At 52.9% G+C, this 27,655-nt stretch overlaps 2 protein-coding genes across 5 annotated transcripts in view; one reads left to right on the top strand and one right to left on the bottom strand.

Moving 5' to 3' along the window:
- Positions 1-6,889: 6,889 nt before the first annotated feature.
- Positions 6,890-9,571, bottom strand: RTBDN (retbindin). 2 transcript variants are annotated; one of them, XM_025863349.2, is made up of 5 exons: positions 9,378-9,571; positions 8,552-8,618; positions 8,327-8,437; positions 7,689-7,785; positions 6,890-7,117 (listed from the first exon to the last, which is right to left on the bottom strand). In XM_025863349.2, exons 1-5 carry the CDS (start codon positions 9,544-9,546, stop codon positions 6,890-6,892), a joined length of 672 nt encoding a protein of 223 aa, XP_025719134.1. In that variant the 5' UTR covers positions 9,547-9,571. The 2 variants fall into 2 exon arrangements, with proteins under 2 accessions (XP_025719134.1, XP_025719136.1); XM_025863351.2 differs by having other exon boundaries at positions 8,552-8,636.
- MAST1 (microtubule associated serine/threonine kinase 1) overlaps positions 8,639-27,655 on the top strand; it is a 39,417-nt gene continuing 20,400 nt past the window's right edge. The window contains exons 1-9 of one of the 3 annotated variants that reach the window (XM_073887644.1): positions 8,641-8,679; positions 13,465-13,557; positions 17,812-17,843; positions 19,746-19,834; positions 20,339-20,414; positions 22,367-22,445; positions 24,531-24,691; positions 24,888-24,963; positions 25,136-25,345. In XM_073887644.1, coding sequence (XP_073743745.1) covers positions 13,519-13,557; positions 17,812-17,843; positions 19,746-19,834; positions 20,339-20,414; positions 22,367-22,445; positions 24,531-24,691; positions 24,888-24,963; positions 25,136-25,345 — 762 coding nt within the window. In that variant the 5' untranslated portion in view covers positions 8,641-8,679; positions 13,465-13,518. Of the gene's footprint in view, positions 8,680-13,464; positions 13,558-17,811; positions 17,844-18,051; positions 18,180-19,745; positions 19,835-20,338; positions 20,415-22,366; positions 22,446-24,530; positions 24,692-24,887; positions 24,964-25,135; positions 25,346-27,655 lie in introns of those variants that run through there. The other 2 variants (XM_025863199.2, XM_073887645.1) reach the window with 2 other exon arrangements.

The raw sequence follows: 27,655 nt of genomic DNA on the forward strand, positions 1-27,655 counted from the left end.
AAAGATTTATTTATTTTAGAGAGAGCACATGTGTGTACGGAGCGGGGGCAGGGAGAGGCAGAGGGGGATAGAGAATCTCAGGCAGACTTCCATGCTGAGCCTGAAGCCTGACACTGAGATCACAACCTGAGCCGAAACCAAGAGTCGGACCTTTAATCGACTGTGCCACCCAGGTGCCCTTATTTAATTTTTTCAATGCATAATATATTTGTAGGATGCAGAATTAGGAGGGGGGACATTGAGAAGCCTCCCTCCCACTGTGCCCCCAGATTACTAGTGGGCTTCCCAAGGTGTCTCGGTCTCTTCAGGCTGCTATGACAAAATATCACAGTCCGGGTGGTTTACAAACAACCCGGAAGAACTTATTACAGTTCTGGGGGCCGGAAGTCCAAGATCACAGTTGCCTGCATGGTCAAGTGCTGGTGAGGACCCTTTTCCAGGTTGTAGACTGCCAGCGTCTCACTGTGTGCTCACGTGGTGGAAGGGGCAGGGAACCTTCTCTAGGTCTGTTTTATAAGAGCACTAATCCCTTTCTTGACCTAATCACCTCTTAATACTATCTGTGGGAATTAGGATATCAACGTGAACCTTGGGGAAACACAGACATTTAGGCTACAGCAGGTACCTTTTACATCTTTCTGGAGATAGCCTGGCATGTTACAAAATATATGTGCGGATACTTCCCTGAAGTTTGTTTTTGTTTTAGGAATGGAAACAAACTCTAGCCTAGATAGTGCACATTCATTACTCTTCACCGCATCTTGGAGGTAATTCCAAATGGGTGCCTAAAGACCTTCCTTGTTCCCTTTCTAGCTACAGAGTCCTCGGTGTGACTGTCCTGTGGTTTATTTAATGCTTCTTAAGAGACATTGAGTTGTCGCCCAGCTTGCTGTTACACATATACATTGGAGAATGGGCCATCATTTCTCATGCAGTTTTGTCTGTAGGAAAGTTCCCAGAGGTGGGCTTGCTGGGTTAGAGGGTCTATGTGGTTTGTAATTTGGAGAGAGATTTCCAATTCCTCTCTGTGAAGACTTGCGCTCCCACCAGCAATGTAAGTAAGCACTTACTTCCCGCACAGCCTTGCCAGTAGCAAGATAGGTTTATCTCACTCTGAGAAGTTTGGAAGTCAGGTGGCTCAACATCAAGGACACCATTTTTTTAAAGATTTTTTTATTTATTTATTTATTCATAAGAGACAGAGAGAGAGAGGCAGAGGGAGAAGCAGGCTCCCCTCTGAGCGGGAAGCCCTATGCGGGACTCGATCCCAGGACCCTGGGATCATGACCTGAGCCAAAAGCAGACGCTCAACCATCTGAGCCACCCAAGCACTCAAGGACACCATTTAAAAAAAAAAAAAAGATTATTATTTTTTTATTTTAGAGAGAGCAAGCATGGGAGGAGGGGAGGGGCAGAGGGAGAAGGAGAGGAAATCTCAAGCAGACTCTGCACTGAGCACAGTGCCTGACTCGGGACTTGATCCCATGACTCCAAGATCATGACGTGAGCCAAAATCAAGAGTCGGATGCTTGGGGCACCTGGGTGGCTCAGTTGGTTAAGCGACTGCCCTCGGCTCGGGTCATGATCTCAGGGTCCTGGGATCGAGCCCCACATCGGGCTCCCTGCTTGGCGGGAGGCCTGCTTCTCCCTCTCCCACTCCCCCTGCTTGTGTTCCCTCTCTCGCTGTCTCTCTCTGTCAAATAAATGAGTAGAATCTTAAAAAAAAAAAAAAAAATCGGATGCTTAACCAACTGAGGCACCCAGGCACCCCTCAAGGACACTATTTTTTAAATTCATCTTCTCTTTTGCCATTTTTGATGGTTTTTTTGCCTCTCATCGTCCCACTATGGCTGCCACAGTTCCAGATATCACATCTCAACCTCCAAAGGCCTCATCCCCAAGCAACTGCCCTGTCACTTCCTGGCTGAAAGTAGGACATATCTATGCCCAAAGCAATCCCTGTCAGGGGGAAGGGAATATCGAGTAAAAAGTTAAGAACTGGTACCTGGGGGTGGGAGAGACCCAGTACTCCACCCCCCACCTCTTTCCCTCACCCTTGACCCCTCCTTGACTCAAGCAGTGGCAATGTCATAGAAGGAAGAAAGGGGATGGCTCCTCACTTGTTAGTAGATGTTCTGATGCTAGAAGCCCAGGGCATTGTGGGAATATTATTTATGGAGCATGTATTAGTTGGTTAGGGCTGCATAACAAAGTGCCACAGACTGGGTGGCTTTAACAACAAACTTATTTTCTCACGGTTCTGGAGGCTAGAAGTTCAAGATGAAGGTGTTGGCAGGGTTGATTTATTTCCTTTGTTTTTTTTAAGTTTTTTTAAAGATTTATTTATTTATTTGACAGAGAGAGAGCCCGAGCTGCAGGGAGGGCCAGAGGGAGAGGGAGAAGCCGACTCCCTGCTGAGCAAGGAGCCCAATGCGGGACTCAATCCTAGGACCCTGGGGGCGCCTGGGTGGCTCAGATGGTTAAGCATCTGCCTTTGGCTCAGGTCATGATCCCAGAGTCCTGGGATCGAGTCCCGCATCGGGCTCCCTGCTCCTTGGGAGCCTGCTTCTCCCTCTGCCTCTCTCTCTCTCTCATGAATAAATAAATAAAATCTTAAAAAAAAAAAAAAATCCTAGGACCCTGGGATCATGACCTGAGCCGAAGGCAGATGCTTAACCGACTAAGCCACCCAGCTGCCTCTAATCTCTTTTTTTAAGGACTCCAGTCATTGGATTATGGCCCCCCATATGACAGTTTACTTTAATTACCTCTTTAAAGACCCTGTCCAAATATAGTCACATTCTGAGGTACTGGGTTAGGACTGCAACATGAATTTGGGGAGTGGGATACAATTCAGCCCATAACTGAATACCTCTCCACTCCATACAGGTCCCATGGTGGGCACCAGGAAGCCAGCGCTGAGCCAGCTACAAAAGGTCTCTGAGTACCCACTGAGGTCCAGGGGAGCTCAGGAGTGCATGATGGGGTTGGCAGCTCTGCTCTGGGGCCCAGAGAGCCTGAGGAGCTGAATGGCCAAGATCGGAAGGGTGAGGGGTGGATCAGGAGGGTGAAGAGGGCTCCAGGCAGTGGGAACAGTAAGCGCAAATACCTGGAGATGAGAAGACCTGCTTTGTGAAGGCCTGAGGGCAGGGATAGTGAAGGCAGACCTTGGGGAGGAACTGTGGCCTCCCCCTTTCCCCACCCTAGCGGCACCTTCTATTCAAGCCACAGCCTCTGGTTATCATTGTAGTTGCAAAATGTTTACCCATCCAGATTCCATTAATAATTCTGCCCTGTCCTTTTCTGTGCTGTAAATTTGTAAATTTATGCTCTCAAGTTTGGATTTACATTTTTTTCCTCAGAATTATTAGAATTACAGTTTATCGGGCGCCTGGGTGGCTCAGATGGTTGAGCGTCTGCCTTCGGCTCAGGTCATGGTCCCGGGGTCCTGGGATCGAGTCCTGCATCGGGCTCCCTGCTCCTTGGGAGACTGCTTCTCCCTCTGCCTCTCTCTCTCTCTCTCTCTCTCTGTCTTTCATGAATAGATAAATAAAATCTTAAAAAAAAAAGAATTACAGTTTATCTTGAATTTATAGGCTCTTCTGACTGCTGATGGAATTTGCCTGGACAAGATAAACTATCCCTTTTTCACAGCTGGCCATAACCAGAAGCCAGTGGGCACCCTAAAGATGTAATTTGCAAATGTTACTTCTTTTTATTTTTTTTAAGATTTTTTATTTACTTTGACAGAGAGCTAGAGAGCACAAGCAGGGGGAGCAGCAGAGAAAGAGGGAGAAGCAGGCTCCCCGCACAGCAGGGAGCCCACCATGGAGCTGATCCCAGGACCCTGGGATCATGACCTGAACTGAAGGCAGACACTTAACGGACTGAGCCACCCAGGTGCCCGCAAATGTCACTTCTAACAAATGTCTTTGAATCCCCGGATATTCAACTAGGGATCCCCAGATCAGCAGCATCAAGCTCATCTGTTAGAAATGTGGAGTCTGGGGGCACCCGGGTGTCTCAGTCGGTTGCATCTGACTCTTGATTTGGGCTCAGGTCTTTATCTCAGAATGGGGAAATCAAGCCCTATGTTGGGCTCCACCCTGAGTATGGAGCCTGCTTGGGATTCTGCTCCTCCCTACTCTCACAGTCAATCAATCAATCAATCAATTCTTCTTTAAAAAATTTAAAAAAAAAATGAAGTTAACCACAACCTGTTTCTGGAAGGTTGCACACGAGCCTGCTCTCCTTAGGACCGCCATGGGGGTTATTCCTCTGGTTCTCTTTCACCCATCTCTGCCCACCTGCTTCCTGTCCCGAGATCCTCACTGGTGTTCCTCATCCAGGCAGGCGAGAGTGTCAGTCCAGGGGCGCCCAGGGGGCTCAGTCGGTTAAGCGTCTGCCTTCGGCTCAGGTCAGGATCCCAGGGTCCTGGGATTGAGCCCCACATTGGGCTCCTTGCTCAGCAGGGAATCTGCTTCTCCCTCTGCCTCTGTCCCTTCCCCCCTACTCCTGCTCTCTCTTTCAAATAAATAAATAAATAAAATCTTAAAAAAAAAAGTGTAAGTCTGATGGATCTTTCTCTGTGTAAACCTTCCATGGCTTTCACACCCCTTATCATCAGGGCCAAGGCCCTTTGCCTGGTGTTCAAGGCCTTCTGTGATCTGACCCCTCTCCCATACTGTGCTCCAGGCTCACTGAGCAACTGGGAATTCCCAGAACCTGAAATACCCAGGCCTTCTACTTGAAATGCCCATGCCTATAGCTTGGTCATCTGCCTGGAGATCCTTCAAAGGCTTATCTACTTTCTTCCTTGAATGTCAACTTATCCTCGTCACAATAATGCAGTATATAACCGCAACAATGATAATGGATGACGTCTACACTTATTGTTAATTATGTGCCCGGCACTTTCTAAGTATTTTATATGACCTCCGTCCCATGAGGAGATGGAGTCTAGATGCTTCCCCTTGAATACGAGCTGGCTCTAGTGACACAACATCAGTGAATAGAGTGGAGACGACACTGATTTCCAAGGCTAGGGAGTCAGAGAGGAGACCCCTTCAACCAGACTGTCTTGGAAACTCTTGCCCTTGGAGTCCAGATGCCATACTGTGAGGAAGCCCAAGCCACAGGGACTGGCCACGTGTAGCGATTCTGGTCAGCAGCCCCAGCTGGGGTTCAAGGCAAGAGCCAGTGCCAACCAACAGATGTGTGAATGAAGACGCCTTTAAGATGACTCTAACCCCAGCCAGTGTTTAAGCGAACAAGAACCACCACCAGAAAACAGAAAGAATAATGATTGTTGTTTTTTACCACTGAGTTTTGAGTTGCTACACAGCGATGTATAACCAGAACAACTTGCATTCACTCATTAATACTCCCAACAACCCTAGGAGAGGAATGATTATCATCCCCATTTGATAGATAAAGAAACAGACTCAGAATGGCTGGGCAACATTCGCAAAGTTACAGCGTGAGTAAATGGTAGAACTGGGATGTTGAACCCAGGTGGACATACTCCAGAGTCAGGGTCGTAGCCATGTCTCTATGGCCAATATATCTTGATTCCTTCCCCAGCACTCCTTAACCTTCTGGTTCCAGCACCTGATTTTCCTTTGGGACCACCTCTCCACCATCCTCAGTCCATACGGTTTAGATGGAACTGACCCCACCTTGCCTTCAGGCACAAGCCCATAACCCATATCAGGCCAGTGAGAGTACAGCATCCCTCTGGGCACAGTGATTGGTTTGGTGATGGGCTCACGATGAGGCAGGATCATTGAGTGCCAGCACTGGAAACTTTGCTGGCTTTACAGAGCAATAGGCCCATTTTAACCACTGGAATCATGTAGTTGCTGGTCCATCTTTGCTGTTGTGAGGAGATCTTGTCCGAAAGTATAGCCAAGAAAAAGATGCAGACAGATTCCTAACATCATTTAAGGACCTAGATACAGCCATTCCTGAAGCTCATCACTGTTGGCGAAAGGTAATTTGAGCTGAGTTTGTCTCTTGCGGCTGAAAGAGGTCTATCTGCTACTCTCGCAGGAGTCTCTTCTCTTATGCCTTTCCATCTTCCCTGAGGGCAGAGAATGGGCCTGATCTATCACAGCAGTGTCTGGGCACAGGAGACATCATCAGTCTTGTTCTATTGAACAGAACTAAAAGGCACTTTGCCCCTGTTTTACTGGTGAGGAAACGGGCTGTCCTAAGGCTCTTGGATAGGAGGAGGATCAGGAGTAGCACTTACATCCCAAATTTTAAATCTGAGTCAAGTCCTTTGTCTTAGGTAGCGGACTGGGATTTGGAAGAAAGGGAGGAAGGAATGAAAGAGGCATCAGGCTAGCCACTGTTGGGTCGGCTTACTCAGAGGGAAGGGCCATAAAGGTCTTGAGGTCTATACAAGTCAAGGAGCCTCCTCATGGACCTGGTGGCTCACAGTGGGGGAGCATACCTTTTGCCCTTGTCAGCCCCTCTTCTGGACCCCTCTCCATTTCTGACACCTGGATATTCCAAGTTGTGAAAGTGCTCAGAATATAGGCTGTCATTTACATGCTAGTGTGCATCACTTGCTAACTCTGGGACCTGAGGATTTGAAGTGAGACACTGATCACTCTCTGGCAGCTATTCTTGCCACCGATTTCCCCAAGAAGCAGCCACATCACAGTGCTCTAGTTGGCGACTTTATTCGGGGGGAGAGGGGAAGATGAGCTAGAGTTGGATTATTTCTTTGATCATCTGGAGAAGGGCGAGTCTCTGGGACTCCAGGGAGGCGGGACAGGACTCGAAACTAGAAGGCAGAGCGGGAGAGAGGTGGAGCTCTGGGTGTCCTGAGGGGCCGGAACAGGGGAAGGGGCTCATCTCCCATCCAAGGCCCCGCGCCCCCCTAGGGGCCGCTGCCGCCTCCACTGCCACTCCCGCTGCCCGCAGCATCCAGGATCGAGATGCGTGAACGGCGGAAACGCGGGAAGGTGATTTCCCCGGCCTTCCGTTCCTGTCTGGAACCCGGCAGTACCGAGATGGAAATGTTGAGGCAGTGACCGGCGCCAGGAGCTGCCACCGGCAGCGCGTAGCCCAGAACGGAACGGCAAAGGTCCGCCCCGTCAGCGAAGGTCTGGGGGAGGGGGTGGAGTTAGGGCCCGAGTGGGCGGAGTCCTGATACTCGGGGGCGTGGCCTTCGGGCTGAGGGGGAGGGAGGGCTGAGGGGCGTGGCCTTGGAAAGGGAAAATCCCGGACTTTGCAAGAAGGGGCCAGTGTAGAAGCGCGGTCTAGGGGTGGGCAATTACCCGCTTTGGGTCCTCCCAGGAGTGTGGGGGCGGGGACATAACAGGAGTGGAGTCCTGGGCGGGCGAGTTATTTTTACTGGGTCCCCGGGTTGAGGTGGGGGAGGGCCAGATTAAGGCTGGGACCTTAGGGAAGGTGATTTGGGCTTCTGGGTCTTCCAGGGGGAACTGTGGATGGGCCTAGAGCAGAGACAGTCCCTTGGGGAGGCCAAATCCAGACTCAGTGGGCCCTAAGGAGCGTACAGACGTATCCCACTATGGAGGCTAGGCTGCGGAAGGGGGAAGGGTGGGAGCAGGGGCCTTGGGAGTGTCAGTCTGGATCCTGGGGCATAGGCGGGTTAAGACTGGACATAATAAGGGGAGGTCCCAGTCTCTCACCCGCATCTTCTGTCTCAAGCTCACCTGGTCATAGGTAGTGCAGCCAGGCTCACAGTCCCTCTTTTCTAGAAGTGAGAGCCAAGTCGGGCCGCAGGTGATATCGTTTTCGCAGGTGGCAAACCTGTGGATGGTGTGTAGAGAGAAGGTGGGTAAAGTCTCCGCAGTCGCATCCTAGTGGGTTTCCTGCCCTCTAAGTCTTCGCTTCGTGTATGTCCCGCCCCCAGATCCAGGTCCCGCCTCTTAGGATCACGTCCCCAGGGACGCCATCCTCCAGATTTCACCATGCCCTATATTCTCCACACATACCCAGGGCCCTGGCACAACTGGCCTCATCCCTGCAGACTTCAGACCATCTAATTTAGGCCAGCCCCTTACACTCCCCACCATTTTAGCTTCTCTTTTCTATCAGGAGGCCCCGCCCCTTAAAAAGCCCAGGTCCATGGAAGGCCACGCCTCCGTACTGCCAATCTTAAAAAAGCCGGGTCCTTTAGAGGCCCCGCTCCTTTCTACCTGGCCTCTAAACACTAGGCCTCATCTTTAGACCTTGGCCTTGTTGGGAGACAGGCCACGCCCTTTCAAACTCTAGGACTAGCAAACTGCAGATCCTGCCTTTGGTCCTGCCCAAACCATAGGACACGCCCCTTATGCCCCGCCTCCCATACCAGACATCGCAGAGCTCGGAGCAGAGCGGCTGCGCTTGGCGTATCCCCAGTAACAGCAGGCGGAAGCGACTGTGGAGGGCAACTTGGAGGTGTCCCAGAAAGGATTCGCACCTGAACATCGGGAAAGACAGGCTCGTTTGGGTCAGGATGCACAGGGGCTGTGGCCCCTGACAGGGGCAACTGGAGCAAAGAACACAAGGAAACGCTGGCGAGTACTGTACTCACCCGGGGCTCGGGTCCCCACAGCGTTCTGGGACCATCCCAGGGTCCGATGCCTCTGGCGTGTCCATCTCTGAGGGACAACAGGACCATGGAGAAGGGAACTCCTGTGAGCTGGAGTCTTGGATCCTCAGGTAGGATTGGGGAACCAAGGCCCGGGGGTCCCCTGAACATAACCCCAGTTATGTCAATGCCACCCAAACGTTAAACTTAAATAAAGACAGTTCTCTTGGGACACAAATGCAATTTCGAATGAGAATAATAATAATAATAGTTTATCATAATCAGCTTATTTTTTATTATGTCTGTGATAGTGGTGTAAGTTTTCATATACTTACATATATCCCTTTACAATACCTCTATGAGGTAGGTCTACTATTTTTCTCCCTCTTTAATGGTCTGCATGAAGTCCAGAGAGGTTAAGTGACTTGCTCAGAGTCACACAGTTATGAAGTGGCAGAATTGGGAGTGGGATTTGAATCCAGGCAGTCTGACTCCAGAATCTAAGCACTTTAACTACCATTCTTTTTTTTTTTTAAAGATTTTATTTATTTATTTGACAGGCACAGAAAGAGAGAGAGAGCACGCAAGCAGCGGGGAGTGGCAGGCAGAGGGAGAGGGAGAAGCAGGACCCTGGGATCATGACCTAAGCTGAAGGCAGACACTTAACTGACTGCCCCTTTAACTACCATTCTTCAGCACAAGCCCTGACTCCCCATTTTCCCCCACCCATGTGTCACCCTAAGCTCCTCTCATAAGGAAATTCTGGTATTGCTATGGTGAAGTGGGATTTCTTGGGTGTTGGAGGTTAGGCAGGGTCTGGAGTGCTCACCTGCAAGGTGCAGCTGACCTGTGCCAAGATCGGCCGCCAGCCTATGATGTCTCCGGGACATAGCTGGGAGTGGGCGGCTTCCTCCACAGGCTCCCAGCAGGATCCATGCGAGGGTCAGTCCTAGGGTCCAGGTCAGTCCCTTGGGTCGAGTGTGGCCCCTGCAAGCCATGTCCACTTGAGACAAGAGTCAGCTGGGGTATGTGGTGAGGTTTGGCTGTCCCTTTCCAGGAGGTCAGGGTAGTACCCTCTTGATGCCTACCCAAGAGACAGTGGCAGAGAGAGCAGAGAAAGAGAGTTGATGGGGAGGCAATGACCAAGGATCTTCAAATCTCATGGGGCCTTGAAGTCCTGCCTCTGACCCAGGAGTCCCTTCTCCCCCATCAGACTCATGTCCCCTCCATCCCTTTAGGCCCAAGTGCCCCCTCCTCTAGTTTGACCATGGTGCCCCTCCCCCTCACACCCAGCAGGATCTCCCACCCTGTTGGCCCTCAGGTGATCCCCTCTGTCTTCAGAACTAAAGGGACTCTCCAGCTCTTGCAATCTCCCTCTTCTGTCCAGTAATTCCTCCCTCTCTTCTGCCCAGTCTCCTCCCTCCCGCTTGATCCCCACTGGCCCCTCTCATGGTCACCTTCTCTCGGCCCACAATCGGCTTAGGGGCTGCCACCAGGGCTGGGCCTTTGGAGCCAAGGTTGGCTGTGGCAGAACTCGAGTTTTGCTGCTGGGGTCCAAAAGCCACAAGGTAGGGGAACCTGAGGGTCTGTGGAGACAAGACAATTCCCTCCCCTCCTCTGCCCCCTCTGGCCACTCCTCACCTGTTAACTGGATGGGGGTCTAGGGCGCAGCTGAGACACCTCAGGGTCAAGTGCAAGAAAGAGTGGCAGCCAAAGGAGGTGTGGTTTGATGCAGAGGAGGAGTTTCTCATTGCCCCACCCCCTGCTCCAGCTGACCAAAGGCCAGTGAACCTGGGACTGCTGTGTATATATCCTTGTGTTGGCCTTTATGTTGAAATTGTGGCTTAAACTCTATCTATGTGTATGTGTGTTGGATGAGTGTGTTTGTATGACTGTGTGTGTATAGAGTGTATGTTTGTTGTGTGAGGGTATAGTATGTGTGTCTCTTGGTTGAGTGGTTGTATGGGTGTGTGTATGTGTTCAAAATCTGGGTGAGGAAGCCTGTATGTATCCCAAGCCAAGTGTGTCCAATTGAGTAAGATATAATAAATGTGAAGGAGGGGGGTGTAGGGTCAGGATGCCTGTCCTGTGAGAATATTGTGGATAAGTCAGTGGATAAAGGTTGTTGACCATGAATGGTGACCATTAGTGAAAAAGGAGGTGTTGACATGTGTGGAGAGGGTGTGTGTCTGTATCTGAAACGTGTGTGTGTGTGTGTGTGCCTCTGCAGTTTCTGTGAATGTGAGTTTCTTACAAACATTCCCTCAATTCATCCATTCATTCAACAAATGTTTATGTTTATGGAGCACCTCTTGTGTGTCAGGTTCTGGGGATGCAGGAAGAAATGAAAATCTCAACCTCGAGATGCCTGGGTGGCTCAGTGGGTTAGGTATCTGCCTTCGGCTCAGGTCATGATCTCAGGGTTCTGGGACTGAGTCTCAACTAGGGCTCCTTGCTCATCAGGGAGCCTGCTTCTCCCTCTGCCTGCCACTCCCCTGCTTGAGCACGCTCCCTCTCTCCCTCTCTCTCTCTTTCTCTCTCTGACAAATACATAAAATCTATAAAAAAAATCTCAACTTCACAGAACTTATATTCTAGTGGGAAAGTCTTGTGAGAAGAACAGCCCTGCAGCAAGTATCTGAGTGCGTATGTGTGTCCATGTGTTGTGTGGGGAGGATACTGTGTCTGTGTGTTGGGTAAGAGTTTGTGTGAAGCTGAGCTTCTTTTGGTTTTAGTATTATGTGTGTGTGCTTGTGTCTGTTGAGTGTACATGTTGCTTGTGTGTGTCTGCATTTGCTGAGTGTGTGTATGTCTGTGTTTTCTCAGTATGTGTTTGCATATGTGTGTCTTTGCAGAGTGTGAGTTTATGTGTATATGTGTTTGTCTGTGCTTGTGTTTGCTGATTTTGTGTTTGTATTCTGTGTTTTTGTGTTTGCATAAGATTCAGTGTGTCTGTGTTTTCTAAGTGCATATTTGCAAATATATATATGTGTTTGTGTGTGAGTCTGTGTTTGCTGAGAATGTGTATGTGTGTGTATTTTTGAGGAGTACATATTTGCAGAGTGTGTGACTATGTGTATGTGAGTCTGTTTCCTGAGCATGTGTTGGTACGTTCGTGTCTGTGTGTATGTTTGCAGTGTGTGTGTGTGCCTGTGCTGGTAGTGTGTGCATATGCGTTTTTGGGAGCAATGCCCACTACCACAAATCTCCCTCCCTTCTCAGGCTAATGCAGAGTTTTTGTTTGTCTCTTTCACTGCGGAACTCCCAGATATCAAACACTACTTTGTACACAGTAGGTGCTCAGTACGTGTTGAGTAAATTAACGAATCAGGAGGCCCTGTCTCCTGGCCCCTCCAGGGGTACCCACCCATTGATGTCCTATAGGCTTCAGCAACCAAGACCTAGTGGACCTAGCCTTCCCCTGGTCCATTTTGGGGTAGTCCAGGGTGCTCGTCTGTCAGATCTGTCCAGTCTTTAGGCTGTGCCTCCCGGCAACCCTTCCCTCCCCTGACCTCAGCCCCCAACCCTGCCCTCGGAATTCAGCACCGCGGACAGGAGCGCGTGAGATCAGCACCATGGAGAGCTCCCGCGACAGCCTTCTTTAGAAGGGGCGACAAGAGCGGAGTCTGGGCCTTTGACAGCGAAGTTCGAAGAAGAGATTTAGCAGGATGGCAAACAAACATGCCGACAAACAGAGACAGAGAGCAACACTGAGATAACTCAGGCAAAGTCGCAGAGATGAGGAAAAAAGTGTTTGGGGAACACCTGGACCTAGACCTTGCCGTCTCATTCATTGGCCGGCAGGGGTCGCTCCCGCCCAGTGACCGCGCCCTCCAGGGCTTTCCTGGTCAGTTAGGGGGAGGGACTCTTGGGAAGCCCCTTCCGCACCCTGTCCCCCAATGCTTGGAGTGGAGAGGTCACTGATACTTTCCACACCAACTCTGGGAAGCATGGTTGGCTTGGTCTCAGCTGTAGGAACACTTCGCGGGGTGTGTGTGTGTGTGAAAATCGCTTCAGCTGCCCCCCTCCCAAACTACCAGCTAATCGCTCCTATAAATACAGTCCAGCCTGGCCTGGCTACTTAATCCTGACGGTGAGGGAGGGGGTCGTTAGAGGGGCTGCAGGGTTCCCCGAGGAAGCTCTGATTGGGGAGGGGGGCGGTATATACATGCAAAATGTTTTTCTGTGGGAACATCTCCCGTGAGGATGGGTGTCCTCAATGCGAATGTCACTCTGTAAGAATGTATCTCCTCAGGATATGGGGGTCTCGTGGGTGGGAACAATTTCCCACAGAGAATATGGCTTTTAGGGGGGTCTTTCTTTGGGGGTATCTTCACCAGGCTCTCCACGGGAAATGTCACCCGTGGGGATTTTTCTCTGCGGAAGTGTCTTTTCTTGGGGGCGGCAGGGGGCTTTTGAGAGGAAACGCTACCTCTCAGAGATCATCTGTCTTAGGAATGATTTTCAGGGTGAGGGGGTAGTTTCTGATTGGAACGGGCCTCCCGGTGGAGACTATCAACCCGTGGAAATGTGTCTCCCTGAGGGGGTCGCTGCGGGGAGGGGTGGGTATCCGCATAAGGAATAATCTTAGTGAGAATGTCTCCCTTGGGTGTTTCTTGGGTTGGAGGTCTACCCATGGGCATGTCTCTCCCCTGGGGTATCTTTGCTTATAGGGGTCTCCCCGCAGCTTGGCTCCCTTGGGGACATAGGGAAGCTCCTCCCCCTCTTGCCCCCTCCCACCCCGCCGCGCGGGCAGCCTTGGCCGAGGCCCGGCTCGGGCGCCCAGACGCAGTGACGGCGCCGGGTCCGCCCCACTTTGCTCCGCCCCCGCCACCCCCACCCCACCCCCCACCCGCCGCCGCCGCCGCCGCGGTCCCCGCGGCTTCTCACTCCCTCCCTCTTCCCTCCTCCCGCAGCCGCCGCTGCCGCCACCTCCCTCCTCCCTCCCCGGGGCCGAAGCCGCCGCCGCCATGGACGATTCGGGCCTGATCCGCCGCCGGAGGCTGCAGGTACGCGGCGGCCTCGGTCCCGGGTGGCGGGGAAGGGGTCGGCGCCCTGAGGCGGGGCCCGGTAGGGGGCGGGAGAACTTGCGCGGGGGCCGGCCGGGGCGCCCCCTCCCACCGCCTCGGGACGCTACCAGAGGGGAACGCGGTAGCCGCGCGTCCCGCCGCGCTGGCGACCCCGCCCCTCAGGCGCCGCCCGGGGATCCAGGGAGCTGACGGAGGGGGTGCAGCCTAGCGCTCCCCCTCGAGGATAGCCTGAGGGGCACCTGGCCCGCTGGAGGAGGAGGGGGCTGGGACCGAAGTCATCGCCAGGGCGCAACGCCAGGTTGGGGGTGATGGGGTGCAGAGCAAAGTTATTGCCCCAGGGCTCGCGCCCCTCGGGGCCACCGGCGCGCCGCAGAGGCCGCAAACATGTTTATGCTGCAGCCTAGCCCCTCACTACCCCAGGAACCCCCTTCTGAGGCTTGGGGAACCCCTTCGACCTCCATGCATCTGCCGGGCCACCAGGATTCTTCCTACTGCCCTAATTGGACAGACACCCTAGACAGCCTCCCTCCTCACTCTTCATTCCCCCTCCTTTCACTACCCGCCCCCCGCCCCCCCCCCCCGCGAGATCCTCAAGTCCAGCCCAGCTTGTGGGTGGGCGGGAGCGATTTTTAGCTCCTTGCAGCCTTAGAAGATACTGGTCTCCAGGCTGCGCAGGCGCGGGAGTGAGTCCACTGCACAGAGTGGGACACTGAGGAATGTGGAGTGTGGGGAAATCCACGCGTCAGGAACTCCTACCTTAAAGATGGGTGGGGATTCTGAAGCTCAGAAGGGCCCTCTTCTACTATCTTTCTCGTGAGCTTCTAAGGGTTAATAGGAAGGTTCGATGTTGCTCTTAAACTGACCCCAGCGAGGAAACTGATCAAAGCTTCACCCCAAGGCCTGCCTGGGGTCTGGTCCTTGTGAGGCTTCCTGGACCCACGCTAAATAATCTGGAGTTTAGATAAAGCCTAGGTGGCCCCAGACTCAAGGTACATCCCTAGCCTGGTGCTTGGAAAAAGAAGGGGAGGATTCAAACCTTCACCCAGGGTTTCGTCCATTTCAGGACTCCTCTAACCCACACTATCCCTGAGGTTGGAGACCAAGGTTAGCTGATCGGTCGTTGCAGCAGGAAAAATCTGAGTCAGATGATAGGAAGGACTTCCCGAGTAGTCAGGATGATGCTGGAGCCAGACCTGGGTTGGAAAGCTAATTTGCTTTCAAACAGAACCCAGATGGCTCCATCTAAGAGACTTGGGCTCTCGAAATCTCCCCTGGATTCCCACCCCATCTTAGTGCTGGGGTGGGAGAAGGGGTTCTGAGAAAAGGGAGGGAGCAGCGGCAAAGCCAGAGCAAGTGCTGAAGCAGCCAGTCTGGGTCCGCGCCGTCGGGTCCCCAGGAAAAGGGCGGGAAGGGGCGGGGCCTGTAAGGGGGTGTGTTCCCGCCCTCCGGGCCGGCGCCGACTCCCATTGGCTCAGCGCCACGCGGGCCTTCCATCTCTTGCTCAAGACCCCGCCCCCAGCCTGGGATCCTCCCACTCCCCCACCCTTCCTTCCTGGGGCATCCTCAGGGCCAGGCTACCCTGCCGGAGTCCTGCCCCTACCTCTTTCCTTATGGCAGGATTAACCACTTCACTGCCTTGGGCACATCCTCACACATTGATGCAATCCCTTAGGAGCTGTCCCACAACCGCGGAGCGCCCGAGGGCCTCCAACTGTGTGCAGCTGGGATTGTATATATGAACAAAATCCTGAGTTCGAAAGCCCTATCCACAGAGCCGTCCATCAATCCCAGGGAGAAGCAGAATCCGCTTGGCAGAGCGGCTCTGCAGCTAGTGATGGAGGTGGTGTCTCTTTACTCTGACACTGAGGATCCAAATCCTCTACAGCCCCAGTTTGCCCTTTTCTTAGACTCTAGAATGTTTAGGGGCGCTAGCAATTGGAGCTAGGTTCGAGGACTTCTCCGGGAGGTGTTTAAAGGTCCCCCGGGGCGGGGGGGCGCCTGGGTGGCTCAGATGGTTAAGCGTCTGCCTTCGCCTCGGGTCATGATCCCGGAGTCCTGGGATCGAGTCCCGCATCGGGCTCCCTGCTCCTTGGGAGCCTGCTTCTCCCTCTGCTTCTCTCTCTCTGTCTCTCCTGAATAAATAAATTAAAAAAAAAAATCTTAAAAAAAAAAAGGTCCCCCGGGGGCTAACCCTCGAAGGCCCAGCGTACCCGGATCTGGAATCCTGGGCTCCGTGGCCGGAAAATCCAGGTCTAGATTTTGCTTGGGCCATTGCAGTCGTCCAGCCCAGTTGGCTGGTCCCCGCCGAAGCTCATTCAAACCGATCCTGCAAAAACAGAGGGAAAACCTGGAATGGATTTCTGGTCACCCGTGGCTCGGGAGGGCAGGGCTGCTGATCTGGACGGTGTTCTCTTTGACCCTAACCATATGTATGTCCTCTGTACATGGGAGTGGGAGGTCCCTTTGGCCCATCCTCTTTCATACAGCATGTCCATTCATAATAAGTCCTGTTTCTATGACCTAATATTTATTGAGTGCTTACTATGTGCTAGGCATCATGCTAAGGTGTTAGACACCTGAATCATCACACAGAATCCTCTAGGAGAAATGGGACTGTTGGGAGGTCATTTGCCAAGGTTATAAGAGGCAAAGCTGGGATTTGAACCCAGGGCTTTCTGCTTTCAGAGATCCTAGAAAGGATCTAGAAGGTTCCTCATTTTCCTCTTGTTGGAGTCCCCACCAATAGGTTTTTGAAACCTCCATTAGAATCTTTCCATCTGTAGCTCCACCCAACCTCCTTTATTCACTTTGGCCTGTGGACACAGAACTGACTGGAAGGTGGCACTCCCTCTCCCCACTGCTCTCCTGGGAAAAGGCACTGACTTCCATAACTTTTGATCCCTGTAGTGGCTTCCTGAGTGCTTGACAAACAAAACACAACTTTCTTCTGGTGTGGACACATAATGTTAATATTTAGCAATTATTATCATCATCATGATCAAAAAGACCACTTGGCCATCATCTGATTCCCACTTCCGATTTTAGTTTTGAGCCATCCTAACTACCCCACCCTCAACACTGAATCTGGCTGGGGGTGGGATAGAACCCTTGGGGTGTGGAGTCATTCATTCATTCATTCATTCAGCCTTCCATGCTTGAGCATGCCAAGTCCATTCCTGTCTCCTTTGGGCCCTTTGCAGTTCCCTCTATATGGAATGCTCTCTCCACAGATCCTTCATGGTTGGCTCTTATTTTTTCAACAACTATCTTAAAAGTCATTTCCCCACAGGGGCGCCTGGGTGGCTCAGTCAGTCAAGTGTCTACCTTTGGTTCAGGTCATGATCCCAGGGTCCTGGGATTGAGCCCTGCATCGTGCTCCCTGCTCAGCAAGGAGCCTGCTTCTCCCTCTCCCTCTGCCACTCCCCCTGCTTGTGCTCCCTCCCTCTGTCAAATAAACAAAATCTTTTTTTTTACAAAATCTTTTTTTTCAAGATTTTATTTATTTAATTGACAGAGAGAGACACAGCGAGAGAGGGAACACAAGCGGGGGGGTGGGAGAGGGAGAAGCAGGCTTCTGCGGGGCTCGATCCCAGGACCCTGGGATCATGACCTGAGCCGAAGGCAGACGCTTAATGACTGAGCCACCCAGGCGCCCCAACACAGCCTTTATAAAAAATAAAACACCTATTTAAAAATAAGTCACTTCCCCAGAGCAGCCCTCTGACCATCATGTCCTTCTCATCATTTTCCCTCACATCACCCTAATTTTATTCATGACACTTAGGAATGCTTAAGCTTATCATATTTACTTCTATATTAATCTTGTTTATTGTCTGCTTCCCTTCTCTAAATGCTAGCTCCAAAAGGGCAGGAATTTTTCTCTCATTCGTTGCTGTGTCCCCAGTGTCTAGGACAGGGCCTGGCATATAAGAGGTGTTCAAGAAATATTTTTCAAATAGGCTCTTGTTTCATTTCCACAAACGCACATTGAGATGTCAACTCAGGAGTCCAATATGGGGCTCTGTGTTGGTCTCTGCGGTCGGGAGAGAAATCACTCTGGTACCTTCTCCCTCAAAGAGCCCAGCCCTCCAGGCATAATGAAGGGTGCAGGTGAGGCTGCTGCTGAGGGACTCGTCCAACCCAACATTTGCTCCTCCAGGGGGTGACAGGGCTTGCAGATAGCAGCTGGTCAGCGTGGGCTGACCTCTGCCCTTTTGCCCCTTTGCCTTCCAGAAGGATTTGCCTCTGCCCCGGAAAAGCAGCAGGTGAGCCTTGGGTAAAGATGCGCAGGGCTGGCCGTCCCTTCTCCAGCCCGGGTGGGGGCGCCAGGGGCGCGCGCGGGCGGGGCCTGGCGCGCTGGGGAACAGCAGCGCCCCCTCCCGGCGGGCGGCAGTGGCACGGCCCTCCCTTCCCCCGCCCTCCCCTGCCCGCTGCGGCTTCAGCCTCCGCCCCGCGCGCTCGCTCCCCGCGCTGCCGCCGCCACTGCCGCACCTGCCACCATGTCGCCGCCGCCGGGTCATGTCTGACTCTCTCTGGACTGCGCTTTCCAATTTCTCGATGCCCTCCTTCCCTGGCGGCAGTATGTTCCGCCGCACCAAGAGGTAGAACCCCATCCCTCAGACCCTGACCCGGCCCTCCCCACCAAAGCCGCCCCTCTGGCCGCTGCCGCAGGGCGGGGCCCGGGATGCTGCACCCGGTCCAGCTGCGCCAGAGGTGTCCGTGCGGTCCCTTCCTGCGGGGGGATAGGGCTGAATTGGGGACTGTGTGGGCCGAGACTGGGGGGACTGTATGCCGGAGAGGACCGCCACGGGGCGGGGGGGGGGGGGGGGGCGGCGCGGGGGGGGGGTTTGAGGCGCCTTTGTCTGCTGGAGCTGAGGGCTCGGGCAACCCAGTGGGGGTAGGGGAAGAAGGGGAGGGTGGGGGACTTGGCACCCTCGGAACAATAGCCGCAGCCTGGCCTCCCCCCCACCCCCATGCCGCGTGTTCCTGGTCTCGCTAATATGCTCAGTCACTGTGGCGGGGGGTGAGGGGAATGGAGGGGCTGGGGGCTCCCTCTTCAGAAGCTGGGATCCTGAGGGGCAGAGGGAAAGGGGGGCTTTATCATAGCCCAAACTACCCCCCACCAAGAACACAGCCTCATACGGAAAATAGTGACACACAGCGTCACGTAGGACATGATGTCACACACATACACACACTACAGTCCCAGTGGCCCAGATACACCCTGGAGCCATCACGCATACAGTGGCCATAGGTCCGAGTCATGCCCAGACACACAGGGACCCCCCAGCATCACACACAGACGAGTAAGCTCACAGGTACAGTGTTGTGTACACCCAGGAAGATGTCACATGCATGGTAACACACACACACACACGATTCTGGCATCTAAGATGCACACAGACACATGTATGGCAATGACATCCATGCACCCAACAATGTCACAGCACATCATATCACCTAAGCATGTCACATGCAGTGTTACATGGATGCAGAATAAATGACACAGGGAATCTTGCAGAGATAGAGAGACACAGTATCACACATGGAAGACTCATCTAGGGAATGTCACACATGGTGGCAGGTTCAAACATGCCCAGTATCACAGTATCAGACACAATAGATGCCACACGTGGATACATGTGGTGAATGTCACATACACAAGGGCAGGATATCACGTAGACTTAGAATGCCGCACGAAGACATAGACACATGTAGCAGAAATCATACACACACGTGGTACAGCACACAATGGCACGTCTCGCCATGGACAAGTGGCATTACACGCTGTGTCACACAGACACACAAAGGTACAGGTTGTGTCACATAAGATAAACCCAACCCAGTGCTGAGCTCACACCCTGGGCGCCACATGTGCTTACATACAGAGAATGTCATGTACAGCCCCAAAGACACACATGCACTCAGTGTCTCCAATGGTGTCACATGGACAACATGTCTATTATTCCATGACTGACACTGTGCTAACATGGTCACACATGCTGAGACCTCTGTCACCTCCTCCACTGAGCAATCCTCTGGGGGCACCTCCAAGCACCCACAGATAGGAGACAGGTGGGGATCTGAGATGGGAAGGTGGATGGTTGGGTTCACAAACTCACTGGGCTGTGGCCTGGCCCGGTCCCCTTGCCTCGCCTTCCGCGCAGCTGCCGCACCAGTAACCGGAAAAGCCTCATCTTGACCAGCACTTCGCCCACGCTGCCGCGACCCCACTCCCCACTGCCTGGACACCTGGGTGAGACAGGTGGTGGGTATGGATCAGACGAGAAGAGGTGTGGCCACCTCTTAGGGGCGTGGCCACAGCCTGGTGGGTGGGGGCACAGGCGAAGGGTGTATTCATGCCGCAGGACTGGGCCGAGTCTGGACAGAGGAGGAGCCGGATTGGGCAAAGGGCGGGACCACCCTTGTGTGGCCTTGGTCAGTCGGCTGAGGGACAGGCATTGGTGGGCAGAGGTCCAGGCGGAGCTAGACTGAAAAGAGGATGGGGCTGAAGGGAGGAACCATACCTGAGGAGCGGGGCCATCTCTGATGAAGACAGAACCGGCCTGGAGGGGGGCTGGGCTGACTCGGTAACTTAGAGAGGCGGGGCCACAGCTAAGGGGGCGTGGTCCACTCATACGTGGGTGAGACTAGGCTAAAGAGGGGAGGAGCTGGTGTTTGCAACCCTCTTTAAGGATTAGAAGGCCTGGTGGGATTGCCTCCCACACCAAGTCTTAAAATCACCCTCTTTCCGCCACAGGTAGCAGTCCCTTGGACAGCCCCCGCAACTTCTCCCCCAACACCCCCGCCCACTTCTCGTTTGCCTCTTCCCGAAGGTGAGTCCCTCTCCCCAGGGCCCTAGAACCCTGGCCGGACCCTCCCGACCCACCGTCTGGGCCACCATCTGTTCCCCTCCTAATTGCACCTGAGCCAGGGCCCGAGGGACCCGCAGAGTGCCCCAACGTCCCAGCGGGAATAAGCGCCTGGCCTTAGGGGCGGGGTCCATGAGAAGGCGGGGCCGACCTCCTATCAGGAATCAGAGGAGGAGTGGGACTTCCTTTGCCTTGGAGCGAAAGCGCCTGCGCCCTGAGCCCAGGGTCTCAATCTCCCTAGCCTCTAGTTCCCGGCCGGGCGTTTCCATAGCAACAGGACAGGGAGCGGAGATGAGGTGCGCAAGCGCAGACTTCATGATGCCCACCGAGGGACTCTTGGTCTCTAACAAGAGGAAGGGCACCTGGGGCTATTTCTCGAGGGCCCAGGAGGAGGAATTTCAGGTGTCCCTACTGGGGTCTTTGGGGGTTTCTGGAGTGTCACTAGTGAATTTCTTCGGGCTTTTGTTGAAATTGGGGGAGTCAAAAAGATTCCTCCAATGTGTTTTGGAGAAACTTCTGGGAGTCACCAGGATGTTTGGGCGGGTCTCTTTTTCTTTAAACTTTATTCATTCTAAAAACGTTGTCTGAACACGTGCTGTGATCTGGGAATTGAGCATAACAGGTGAATGACACCCCGTCTCTATCTTCGGAGTTAAGTTGGGGTGGCATATCAGAAAACCTGGATCACCGCAAAGTCTGGTGAAGGCTGTCGTGTGGGACTCACATGGGACTGTGGGGAGAGAGGATGGCTCCCTGGGGTGGGTGGGGAAGACCGCCTTGGCTGTGGAATTCAGCTGAGAGCAACAGGGAGCCAGAAAATGGCTCTAAGATTGGGCTTGATGCAGTTGCCTGGGCTGGGAGGGCACTGCCTGGAGGGAGGAATGAGGGACGAGTCTCGTGCACAAGAGTGTGTGTCCCTGTGATGTGCGATCTGTGTGCTGATGTGGATGTGTGAGTATGAGTTTGTAAGACTATGAAAATGTGAGGCAGCCTGTGCCTACACATGTGTCCATAGGGGTGTGCATCAGTGTGCGAATGTGAACATGTGTGAGTGTGTACCTGTACATTTGTAAATGTGTGTGAATATGTGAGGGAGCATGCCCTTCCATGAATGTCTCCATGTGAGTGTGCAATCTGGTGGGAGTGTGAATGAATGTGTGGCTGTGTGGGAGTTCGAATGTGTGACTGAGTGCGTGAGGGTTCTTAAATGTGTCTGTGTGAATGTGGAAGGGTAGAAAGTGTGTGGGGGAGTGTGTGTCTTTGTGTCAGAGTGTGAGTACTGGGTCTCTAAGTGTATGTGTTTATATGTGAGTGTATATCTGGTTTTGCATGTGTGTGGGTGTGATATTTGGATCCACGTATGGGACAGTGATTGTGTGTGAGTGTGTTGAGGAGTCACGTGTGAATATGTGTGACTGTCAATTTGTGAACTTGACCACACTAGTTGCAACAACACTTGTGGGTGTGGACATGAGTGATCACGTCTGTGTGTGTGTGTGTGTGTGTGTGTGAGGGAGGGGCCTTTCTTCTCTGAAAAGACTCAAGTGGTCTCACTCGGAGCGCTTTCTCATTGGGGGCAACTACTGGGACTCCTCTGGATTGATTTCCCTGAGTGGGCTTTTTCTGATCCTCCTCGGGGTTTGCTTTGGGGAGGCTTGTTTGGAGTGAGGATGACAGGAAAGGAGGATCATCATAAGTAGCAGAGGAGACTGATCTTTGCTCCAGGTCCCTGGTGCCTGGCTGGAAGACTTCCTTTTTAGCCCCTTGGCTCTGAGGGCCTTTTGGAATTTCAGGCAAAGCACTGATATATCCCCGCACCCCTTACCCTGGTGGTGGCCAATGGCTTCTATCACATCCTGAGGAGTGGGGGGACCAGTGGGGCCTTGCAGCCTCTGAATATCTCGGCTGGGTTCCAGGGCGGACGGACGCCGTTGGTCTCTGGCTTCGCTTCCTTCGTCTGGCTATGGCACCAACACACCCAGCTCCACCGTCTCGGTGAGTTGGCAGGTGGGCGAGTGGGCGGGAGCTTCAGGGAAGTCCTGCAACCTGAAGGCCCACATCCAGGCCAGTGGTCAGGCTGACCTTAAGGAGAGTTTGGGGTTCTTCTTGTTTTCCAAGATGTCACCCATCCATCTATTGGCAAGTTACAGGTCCCCTCAAAAGCCCTATTCTCCACCCTCAACATATCTTCTTGGGGGTCCTACTCATCACCGGCTTATTTTACAGATAAAGATATTAAGGCTCGTGTGTTGAGCCGCTTGCCCAAGGGGCTCAGCTGGCCAAGGTCAGCACACCCTTCACCCAGAACACATTTGCTCCACCATTGCAATACTCAAAGTCTCTCTCTCTCTCTCCATCCACCCCCCTTTTCTACCCATGTCTCCGGTTCACTCATCCATCCATTGGTATGATGTTCAGTAGACGTTTATGTGACTGTCATATGGTGGGTGGGTGCTATAAGCTGGGCCAGGATCCAAGGACTGATGAAGCCCTCATGAGGGGAGACAGAGCAATAAGAAGACATTTGCAACACAGGGTGGTTGGAGCTGTTATGGGAGTAGCACCAGGCGAGGTGATAGCAATATGGGGGGGACCTGATTCAGCTGGGGGGAGGGTCAAAGAAGGCTTCCTGGGAGACGTGGAATTGAAGCCAAGACAAAGGAGCAGCAGGAGTTTGGCAGGTGGAAGAAGGAAAGGAAGGGTGTTTCAGGAAGGGGACGAGGGAACAGCATGTGCAAACTCCCAGAGGCAACAGACAACTTGTTGCCTTTGGAAAGCTGAAGATAGCTTTGAGTGGCTGGAGCTTTGGGTTGGAAGTGGACAGACGGGGGTGAAGCAGGCAGCACCCTTGTCATACTGGGGCTTCTCAGCCAGGGCAGGGACGTAGATCTTATTCTAAATGTGGCGGGAAGCCATACAAAGGCTTTTTTGCTTTATATTAAATTATACTAAAAATTCAGCCTGAACTATTTGAAATTGTGGTTCTGTAGATCATAGGTTATGTGCATTGAAAAATTATTTTTTATTTTTTTAAAAGATTTTATTTATTTATTTGACAGAGAGAGACACAGCGAGAGAGGGAACACAAGCAGGGGGAGTGGGAGAGGGAGAAGCGGGCTTCCCGCCCAGCAGAGAGCCCAGTGCAGGGCTCAATCCCAGGACCCCGGAATCATGACCAGAGCTAAAGGCAGACGCTTAAGAACTGAGCCACCCAGGCGCCCCGAAAAAATTATTTTAATAGACCCTGATGGGATGGGGAGTGAGTGATGTAATGTTTCAAAAGATCCTTCTGCCTGCAGAACCAAGTGGACATCCTTGTTTTTCTCCACTGATATCTGTGGGTCTGTGTTTGTGCATGCTAGGTCCTGACTAGGGACCAAGCAGAACCAAGACCTTCCCATCAAGGAGCAGACAGCAATAAAAATTAGTAGTAAAGATATACTAAGTCAGGAGATAAATATAGCAAGAAGAAACAAGATAGGGCAGGGAGAGGGAGTGATGGATGTGTATTCAGAGGGATGAATGTCACCCAGAGGGGTGACATTTAAGCAAAGGTGTGAAGGAGGAATGATCAGTAGTAGATATGCTCCAGGCAGAGGGAGCAGTCAGTGCAAAGGCCCCGAGGCAGGGGTGTGTGTGGCTTGTTCAAAGACCATCAAGGAGGACTCTGCAGCTGGAGCAGAGTAAAATGCTGGGGAGAGTGGGAGGAGGTGACGGCAGAGATATAGGACCCAATCTTGCAGGATGTTGTGGGTCTTGGGAAGGACTTCAGGGTCCACCCTGAGTAAGGTGGGAGCCATGGAGGGTTCTGAACAGAGGAGGGATGTGACTTGACTCAAGTTTTAAACAGGCTCCCACTGGCCACATCTGTGTGAGCGTCACAGTTCTCATCCGTGTCTGTCCCTGTCCCCCTGTCTGTCTCCAGGAGTCCCAACCTGGACCCTGGGATCCAAGGATCATAAACCAGGTCCTGATCCCGACCCTGCCCAGTGGCCCATCAGCCCCAGGAGTCCCAGCCCAGGGTCGCGAGATGTGGGGGGACCGCGGTGGCTCTGACCCCGGCCCCGCTCCTCCCCGCAGTCTTCCTGCTCCTCCCAGGAGCGCCTGCACCAGCTGCCCTACCAGCCCACCGTGGATGAGCTCCACTTCCTCTCCAAACACTTTGGCAGCACCGAGAGCATCACTGACGAGGATGGTGGCCGCCGCTCTCCTGCCGTGCGGCCTCGCTCGCGGAGCCTCAGGTGGGCAGACACCCCCCCACACCCACCCAAGCTGATGACTGGGGGTCTGTGTACTGCGAGACCCCTGTCCGCGTGATTAAACGGGTTGCAACACGATGGGTGAAGTTTTACCGGGGTTGCGGGGGTGGGGAGGAATCTGATGCCTGGCTGTTTTCGGAGGCAGGGGGCTGGACAGGATGGGCTTCTCTCCCCGCAGCCCCGGGCGCTCCCCCTCTTCCTACGACAATGAGATCGTGATGATGAACCATGTCTACAAGGAGAGGTTCCCGAAGGTGAGGCGGGGCGGGGGGCGGCCGCTGGGAGGCCGGGCGGCGGGAGCCCTCGCTCGCCTTAGCTCCGCGCGCCCCCTGGTGGCCGGCGCGCGCAGCACAGGCTCCTGGTGGCCACTGCCTCCAGGCGCAGCCCCGCGCCGGCACCCCCGCCCCGCCTCTGTCCCTCCCGCAGGCCACCGCGCAGATGGAGGAGAAGCTGCGCGACTTCGCCCGCGCCTACGAACCTGACAGCGTGCTGCCGCTGGCCGACGGCGTGCTCAGCTTCATCCACCACCAGATCATCGAGTTGGCCCGGGACTGCTTGACCAAGTCCCGCGACGGCCTCATCACCACCGTCTACTTCTACGAATTGCAGGAGAATCTGGAGAAGCTGCTGCAGGACGTGAGTGCACGGAGGCTGGCCTCATTCGTGCCCGATGCCTTCCTTCACCCCACTTCCATTCAGAGGGCGCCTACCGTGAGCCAGGCGCTGGCGTGGAGCCGAGATTCCAGGGGTGGACAAGAAAGACGTGCTCCCCAAGAGAAGGCCGTGGTCTGCGGCTAGGTCTGATGGGGGCGGCAAGAATTTAACCTCCCTCACCTCCTTCAGATCTTTACTCTCAGGTGGCCTCTAGATCCCCTTATTTAAAATGTAAACCTCTGCTCAAACTCACCACCCACTGTCTCTTTAGTTTTCTCCTTAGCACTTAGCACCATCCAGCATGATGTATATTTTTATTGGTCTTATTTCTTGCCTCACTTACTGAAATTATGAAGCAACTGCTGTGTGCTGGGGCACTGGGAACCCAGCAGTGAACAAACCAGAGAAATATTCCTGCCCTCTTGGGGCTGATATTCTTTTTTTTTTTTTTTTAAGATTTTTGTGTATTTATTTGAGAAAGAGAGGGAGAGCGCAAGCGAGAGAGAGCAGGGGAGGGGTAGAGGGGAGGGAGAGAGAGAATCTCAAGCCGATTCCCTGCTGAGCAGGGATCATGACCTGAGATCATGACCTGAGCTGAAATCAAGAGTCCGACACTTAACCAACTGAACCACTCAGGTGCCCCTCTTTTTTTTTTTTTTTTAAGATTTTATTTATTTGACAGAGAGAGACACAGTGAGAGAGGGAACACAAGCAGGGGGAGTGGGAGAGGGAGAAGCAGGCCTCCCAAGGAGCAGGGAGCCCGATGCGGGGCTGGATCCCAGGACCCCGGGATCATGACCCGAGCTGAAGGCAGATGCCCAATGACTGAGCCACCCAGGCGCCCTCTTTTTTTTTTTTAAATTGTATTTATTTATCCATTTTAGAGAGAGCAGGGGGAGGAGCAGACGGAGAGGGACAAGCAGACTCCCCACTGAGCGGGGAGCTGGCCGCGGGGTTTGATCTCATGACTCAGAGATCATGACCTGAACCGAAATGAAATCAAGAGTCCAACACTTAACTGACTAAACCATCCAGGCGCCCCCTTGGGGCTGATATTCTGATGTGGGAGGTGGATAGGAAACATGGAAACAGACAAATCAAGGAATTCCATGATTTCACCTGATGCTTAGGGCTATGAAGCAAATAGAACAGGGCAACCAGACAGAGTGTCAGGGGCTGCCTTGTAATGTCCAGGAGGCCTCCCCGGAGGAGGTAACATTGAAATTGGGGCAAGAATAATGAGGAAATGACAGTTACGAGAAATGCTGGGGGAAATGTGTGCTGAGCAGGGTGAACAGCCTGACGTGAGAATGGAGTCTGGGAAATTCCAGGAGCACAGAAGCCAAGTGAAATGAAGTTGGATAAGGGCACAAGGGCCAGAATACAGAGCTTTGGGCTGTAGGCCCCCACTCACACCTGAAGGGCAGTACATCGGTGTCATTATGGGTTTTAGCATCAGATCTGGTTTGAGTCTAGATTCTGCCACTAGGTTCATAGGAGTTGAGGGCACAGACTCCACAAATGGCCTAGATTCATATCTAGCTCATCACTTACTGTGCAGCCTTTGCCAAGTTACTTAACCTCTCTACGCCCCTGTCCTTCTGCTATAAGAAGGGAATTTGCTCATTCATTAACTCCACAAATATTCATCAAGCACTTATTTGGGCCTCCCACTGCCGTAGAAGCTGGAGAATTACCTGGAAATAAAACGAACAAAAGTCCCTGCCCTCAGGAAGCTGACATTCTAATAGGAAGAGTCAGAAGATAAATAATAGGCATCAGGACTGGGACTAGGGTGAGCCAAGTGATTTCCCCCCCAAAAAACCCATTAATTATTGAAAAAATTAAAAAGTAGGTGTATTAAAACTTAACATTATTTTAAGTATTTTTAAAAATTTTTAAAAAGATTATTTATTTATTTATTTATTTGACAGAGAGAGACAGACACAGAGAGAGCAAAAGTAAGGGGAGCAGCAGAGGGAGAGGGAGAAGCAGGCTCCTGCTGAGCAGGGAGCCCATTGCGGGGCTCGATCCCAGGACCCTGAGCTGAAAGTAGACGCTTAACAACCTGAGCCACCCAGGTGCCCCAAGTATTTTATTTATATATATATTTTTAAAGATTTTTATTTATTGGGCGCCTGGGTGGCTCAGTTGGTTAAGCGACTGCCTTCGGCTCAGGTCATGATCCCAGGATCCTGGGATCGAGTCCTGCATTGGGCTCCCTGCTCGGCGGGGAGTCTGCTTCTCCCTCTGGCCCTCCCCCCTCTCATGTGCGCTCTCTCTCTCATTCTC

This window comes from Callorhinus ursinus, unplaced genomic scaffold (genome assembly GCF_003265705.2).
Source record: "Callorhinus ursinus isolate GAN/ISIS: 27379988/994484 unplaced genomic scaffold, GSC_fseal_2.0 scaffold82, whole genome shotgun sequence".
In the NCBI taxonomy this organism is placed as follows: Eukaryota; Metazoa; Chordata; class Mammalia; order Carnivora; family Otariidae; genus Callorhinus; species Callorhinus ursinus.

Bases quoted from the DNA above. Each gene is read 5' to 3' on its own strand.
- RTBDN (XM_025863351.2), bottom strand. From the start codon at position 9,546: ATGGCTTGCAGGGGCCACACTCGACCCAAGGGACTGACCTGGACCCTA. The intron at 8,438-8,551 runs GTGAGTACAGTA...CCCGATGTTCAG, and splicing joins TGTGGGGACCCGAGCCCCGG to GTGCGAATCCTTTCTGGGAC. The intron at 7,118-7,688 runs GTGAGCTTGAGA...CCCCTCCCCCAG, and splicing joins GCTGCACTACCTATGACCAG to ACCTTCGCTGACGGGGCGGA.